General features: G+C 65.0%; 1 protein-coding gene across 1 annotated transcript; it reads left to right on the top strand.

The window, feature by feature from the left end:
• Positions 1-14: 14 nt before the first annotated feature.
• TMEM240 (transmembrane protein 240) lies at positions 15-5,761 on the top strand. The gene is made up of 4 exons (XM_087820747.1): positions 15-78; positions 420-526; positions 4,838-5,046; positions 5,531-5,761. Exons 1-4 carry the CDS (start codon positions 22-24, stop codon positions 5,677-5,679), a joined length of 522 nt encoding a protein of 173 aa, XP_087676873.1. The 5' UTR covers positions 15-21; the 3' UTR covers positions 5,680-5,761.
• The last annotated feature ends 422 nt before the right edge of the window (positions 5,762-6,183 follow it).

Genomic DNA, 6,183 nt, shown 5'->3' with positions numbered 1-6,183 from the left:
GGCCCGGCCCGGCCCCGCCCGATGTCCATGAGCGCGAACACCATGATCTTCATGATTCTGGGGGCGTCGATCGTGATGGTGAGCGGAGGGGCTTCCCGCGCGCCCGCGCCCCCGCCGCGCCCGCCCGCCGCGCCCGCGCGCCGCCCGCCGCCTCCCCCGCCCGCGCCTTGTTTACCGGCCGCGCGGCCTGCGTTCCCCCTGCCGGCCTGTGCTCCCCGTCCCGGGCTCCCCGAGCACCCCGGCCCCGGCCTGCGCCTGCCGGCCCGGGGCGCCCTGCGCACCCCCGGCCTGCGCTCCCCCACCCCTCGGCCTCCGCTCCCCGCTCCCCCGCGCGAGCTCCCCGCCCCCGGCGCCCCACCCCCACGCGGACACCCCGGCCCTGCGGCTCCTGCGCTCTGACGGGCCATGGGCTCCTCCAGGCCATCGCGTGCTTGATGGACATGAACGCGCTGCTGGACCGATTCCACAACTACATCCTGCCGCACCTGCGGGGCGAGGACCGCGTCTGCCACTGCAACTGCGGCCGGTGAGTCCGCCCGGCGGGGCACACGCGTGATCACGCATGTGTGGCGCTCAGGGCCCACTGGGGTGCGGGGCGCCCCGAGCAGGCCCGCGAAGGGCCGCTCTAGGCCGAAGGGGCTGCTGAGTCCCCGCCAGGCCCGGTGGGGGAAGGACTGTCCAGCCTCCTGCGGGCACCTGGGGGTTGGCCAGTCGCGCTCGGGCCGGGGGAGCATGCCCGAGCCAGTTAGGACCCCCTCCCAAAACGCCTTCAGAGAGGGGGTGATGGGCAGAACAGGCCCCAGGCCTCCTGGTCCAGGGCCTGGAGGCCGAGAAAGCAGCAACCCAGCCTGGCGTCCGGCAGGGATCCTGCACAGGGTTGTGCCCACGGAGCACACGAGCCTCCACCCTGGACCCTGCACTGTGTCCATGAACTTTCCTGGGAGCCAGGTACAGGGAAGTGCAGCCGGTCCCCCCCTTGTACAGAGGAGGAACTGAGGCAAGGGGGTGGAGCTTGCTCAAGGTCACTCAGAGAGCTTGGAGAGCCCTGGCCCTCCACCCACTGTGACCCCCCATCCTGTGCACGTGACGACGGCGTCCTCCTGGCCATGCATGTTTGTACGTCCATGTACGAAATAAACATCTCATGAGACGCGAGTGTGTGTACCGTCTCTGCATATACATGTGGGCACACAGCACACGCATGTCCGCATGCACACCCTCGCCCCCACGGGACACCCTCGTGCTGGGATCAGTGAGACAGGGGACAGAGGCTTGAGCGGATAGAAACTTGGCCAAGGTCACGCAGCTAGTGAGAGAACAGGGCACGAACCCCAGAACCTGTGTTCTTCACCCCCAACCTGGACTCCTGCTCCAGACGTGTGCACACATGGTGGGCGTGAGGGATGAGAGTCGAGCGGGCTTCATGCCTCACTCAGCAGGCTCCACGCCTGTGGGTGCCGGCCGGCGTGCTGAGGCAGGGCCGGGCACTGGAGCAGGTGGAGGCGGCAGTGCAAACAGCCCTCGCGTGGGCTGGCCGAGAACCACCGAGAGCGTTTCCTGGGTGGCCGCACCTTCCCAGAGATCCCTGTGTTCCTGCCTCGGTCACAGGGCCCCACACTAAGGAGAGGCCCGGGGTCAGCCCACTGCCTCCTGGGGTGGCCATAACTGTGAGTGGGTGTGAACTGGGGTGACCTGGACACCCTCCCGGGACTGGTGGTGTGCACAACACCGGGCCCCAGCTCCCAGCTCTGGAAGCATTAGCAACACACATTTCACATGTGTGTGGGCTGTTGTATAGTGACCGGCACCTATGTACTGAGGACAGACAGGAGGTGTTTTCAGTGTATTTGCACAGGGCGTGTGTGCATCATATGCAGTGTCCAGAGTACATGTGGACCCATGTAAACAGATGTCCTTGGGGTACACAATGAGCTGGGCCTGTGTGCAGAGGTTAGCATGTCTGTCGATGCAGAGAACACGGAAAGCCACACCTGCTATAGACATAGTGTTTCTGCATGTATGTGTCCACATGTGTGTGCTTTGTACACTTCACCACATACAGAATATGTAAACTCAGTGTACAAAATAGTCTTGTTTATTGACAACATACATGTGAATGCCCAGTACATGTATATAATGCAATATACAGCGACCAATGTGCTCCATGTGGGTCCAGCGACTGTCTGCAGCGTAGTTTTGCACATGGGGTACCCGTGTATAAAACATGTACATGCATTGCCACATAGACTCTACCCATGTGTGTGCACAGCGTGTACAGAGTAAGCATGCACATATGTGTATGCCCTCTACATGCCTAGACAAAATTTTATGCAGAGGACATGTATGTAAATTAATGCTCCAAAGTGTGCGTGCCAGCAGGTGGTGCCTGTGCACACATATCTATGCATGTGCCACGGTGCCCACGGAGAGAATGGCTGTGTGCAAAGCCACATGCATGTGCATCTCCGTGTGATACGCACCATGCTTGTGCCTGGGCAAGCACACACGTGCACACGTGTGGAACTTATGGGCTGAGTCCATTGTATACACGCCATGTCCTGTGCATGTGGCCGGCGTGTATACACAACATGCGTTGGACCTCAGGTAAACACATGCAGCATGCATGGTCCAGGTAGGACACATGTATGTACCCACCATGGAAATACGTGTGCATATGGGAGACCTTAGCCCCTGCCCCCAGGGCCCTGCGTTGGAGGAAGGAAGCAGACGAGGGGCAGGGGAGGAGTTGCAGGTGCCAGGCCGGAGATGGGGGCACAGATTGTGCCCTCCAGCCCCTGGGGGTCCTGAGCCACCTGGGGTGGTTGGACCTGGCCTCACCCTTCTTGCAGAGCACCAGGGGCATTTCTGGCTCCGTTGGTGACCCAGTCTTTGAAGTGTCCTGCCCTGACAAGCTGTGTGTCCAGGAGTAGGAAGCAGTGGTCCTGATGACCCCATCAGATGTCCTAGGCCCAGAAGGCTGGGGAGGCAGGAGAGGGTGATGATGTTCAGTATTATCGGCCCCCGTGAGGCCTGGGGTGCCCTGGGTGACAGGGACTGCTAATGGGTCATGAAGGGTGTCCTCTCCTGGGGGCTTGGAAGCTGCTGCACATTCTAGGTGGTGATCAACAGTTTTCTATCACTTATTGATGATTCATAATGGATATTGACAAACTGATTAGATAAGCAATGGCTGCCAGGTGTCAGACAGTTCTTGCTGACTGACCCAGGGTGGGTGGCCCCTGCTCTGTGGGGGTGTGGTGGCCGAGGTCCCAGCCACTGGGACTGGTCAAACTCTGGAGGTGCTGTGCACCGTGGCGTCCAGGGGCCCCCAAGGAGGAGCAGGAGAGGGTGTGAGAAGAGGGCTGCCTGCTGCCATCCGCTGGTCTGGGTCTGGGGCTCCAGGACCCCCCTGGACCCATGGAAGAAAGTCACCCTGTGGCCCATGTTGGTGCAGCAGGGCCTGAGGTCAGGGAGAACTGGTAGGGTTTCCATTTTGGGGAAGGTCTCTTTTGGGGGGGAGTGGAGTGAGGTGGGGTGTGGGGAAGTAAGGACCTATCTCCACTGGAGACCAGGCGGAGGTGTCGGCATCTAACTGAGAAGCAGGTTTGGGGAGGGAGGAGCTATTTTTAGGTGTGAGTTTGAGGTGTCTGTAGATCCCACATGGAGACGCCAGGCAGGCAGCTGGAGCTTGAAACAGACGTGTGGGGCGGCAGGAACTTTAGGGGGTGGGGATGGAGAGTTGGAGAAGCCAGCAAAGGGGCTGGGGGAGGGGTTGTCAAACCAGGAGAGGTGGCCTCCTGAGCAGGAGGACCCCAGGGTGGCCCCTGCACTGCCCAACAAGAGGAAGGGCTGCAGTAGTTGACAAGGATGACCGGGAGCTAAGGGTGCATGGACCCCACTGTGTCTTGGCTCACAGGCTCTCTTGACAGTGAGGGGTTAGGGGGTTGAGCCCAAGAGTCTGTTGTCCTGAGTGTGGTCTCCTGCGCAGGGCCACTCCGCCTGGGATCACGGGGCCTAGAGGACTTCCAGGAGGAGGAGGGAATCCAGGCAGGTCTGAGACTTGAGGGGCCCTCAGAGGCAAGCAAGGGCCTGGAGGGAGCAGTGGCCTGTCTGGCCAGTGGAGGGAGGGGAGGCTGAGAGGCATGGCACAGGCTGGGGGCTGGGATGCAGGGAAGGGGCCGTGGTCCAGAGATCCCCGGACAGCTGGAACACTGTCATCTCACCCACTGTCCGTCACCCACGGGAGCTGCAGAGCGGACGAAGGACTTGCAGATCCATGTAGGGCACAGGCCAGGGTGCGCCCCAGGAGACGGGATGGAAGGATAGGGTGCTGGACAGAGGAGCCAAAGGAAGGCCAGAGGCCCAGGCAGGATGACAGCAGTTGGCTTTGCGCGGAGTGGAAGCTGAGGGAAGGGCTAGTGAGTACAGGCCAGAGGGAGAGGCCAGAGGGGTGGTCCCGGAGGAGCCGCGTCAGCCCCGCGTGCAGCAGGTGGGCTGTGACCCTGCCACCGGACAGGGTCCTGCCCTGGGCCCTGACCCTGGAACGACGGTCCACTTGCACTGTGCCTGTGCCCCGTCGGGGTCAGCGATGAGCCCCAGGCCCGGCAGGGGCGGGAGGGGTGATGCGTGGGCAGACGCAGCCCTGGCCGGCACCCGGACTTCACTCTGACCTCCGACCTCGCACACTCCCACCCTCTGGGCAGCCTCCGCCTGGGGCCCGGGGCGAGTCCGCTGGCCCCGGCCGGACCTCGGCTCCCACAAGGGCTGCTTCAAAGACCCCAGCAGGGATCCCCGCGCGCCCCGCGGGACAGGTGCCAGCCCGCCCTGCCGCCCCCAGGCACCACATCCACTACGTGATCCCGTACGACGGGGACCAGTCGGTGGTGGACGCCTCCGAGAACTACTTCGTGACAGACAACGTCACCAAGCAGGAGATCGACCTCATGCTGGGGCTGCTGCTGGGCTTCTGCATCAGCTGGTTCCTCGTGTGGATGGACGGCGTCCTGCACTGCGCCGTGCGCGCCTGGAGGGCCGGCCGGCGCTACGGTGAGTGCGCCCCGCCCGCCCCGCCCACCACGCCGGCGGGCCCCGCCCACCACGCACAGCCAGGACCACGCCCTCGCCCGCCCGGCGGAGCCCCACCCACCACGCCCTCTCTCCGCCCACACCACGGCCGGCGGAGCCCCGCCCCACCTCGCTCCGCCCACAGCACGCGGGCGGAGCCACGCCCAGATCAAAGACCACGCCCTCGCCCCGCCCACACCACGCCGGCGGAGCCCCACCTCTACCACGCCCAGCAAGGCCACGCCCCCACGTCTGAGCCAGGCCTTCGCGCCCCGCCCACCCACCTCCACAGGCCACGCCCCGGCCCCGCCTCTCAAGGCCCCTCCCCAGGTTCTGTTACAGCCCAGGCCAAGCCCCGCCCACACCAACCGGCCCAGACCACGCCCAACGCCAAGCCCCGCCCCGGCCCCGCCCCGGCCCCGCCCCGCCCCGCCCCGCCCGCTGACCGCGCCCCGGCCCCCCGCAGATGGCTCGTGGACCTGGCTGCCCAAGCTGTGCAACCTGCGGGAGCTCGGCCGGCGGCCGCACAGGCCCTTCGAGGAGGCGGCCGGGAACATGGTGCACGTGAAGCAGAAACTCTACCACAACGGCCACCCGAGCCCGCGGCACCTTTAAGCCGCGCGCAGGACTCTCGGGGCCGCCGGCCACCGCGCCCACGTACACGGGACTGGACGGCCGCCGGGGCCGGGGTGCCCTGGCCGCCGGGTGTGTCCAGCGGAAGGTGCTGTCTCCTCTTCTTTTTATAAAGGGGTCGGGGTGGGGCCGGTCTGGGGGCAGGACCCCGGTCTCTAGGGCCAGGCAGGGTGCGGGGCTTGGGGCAGCGGGGGCCCCACGTCCTGCCGTCGGCCTGTGCCTGGCTGGGACCACGTCTGTTACTTAAAACCGGCCGTTTCCCGTGCGCCCGTGCCCTTCTCTCCGTTGTGGCGGAGGGGAGGCCGGGGGATGGTCTGGGCAGGGAAGGGGGCCGGGCCCGGCCGCACCCACGTCTGCACACGGGAGCATGTGCATGGGGCGTGTGCGTCCGCGGGCCGCAGTGGGGGGGTGGGGGGCAGGGGTCTGGGGGAGGCCCTGGCCCAGAAGCAATAAGGCCCCTGAGCCCTGCTGTGGCAAGTGCGGCCA

Source organism: Miniopterus natalensis, chromosome 9 (assembly GCF_054644295.1).
Source record: "Miniopterus natalensis isolate mMinNat1 chromosome 9, mMinNat1.hap1, whole genome shotgun sequence".
NCBI classification, from domain to species: Eukaryota; Metazoa; Chordata; class Mammalia; order Chiroptera; family Miniopteridae; genus Miniopterus; species Miniopterus natalensis.
Note: the sequence above shows the minus strand (reverse complement) of the source record. Positions and strands in the feature narration are given on the sequence as shown.

Excerpts from the sequence above, each read along its gene's own strand:
- TMEM240 (XM_087820747.1), top strand. The coding sequence starts at position 22 with ATGTCCATGAGCGCGAACACCATGATCTTCATGATTCTGGGGGCGTCG. Across the intron at positions 79-419 it reads TGGGGGCGTCGATCGTGATG|GCCATCGCGTGCTTGATGGA; the intron begins GTGAGCGGAGGG and ends GGGCTCCTCCAG. Across the intron at positions 5,047-5,530 it reads GAGGGCCGGCCGGCGCTACG|ATGGCTCGTGGACCTGGCTG; the intron begins GTGAGTGCGCCC and ends GGCCCCCCGCAG.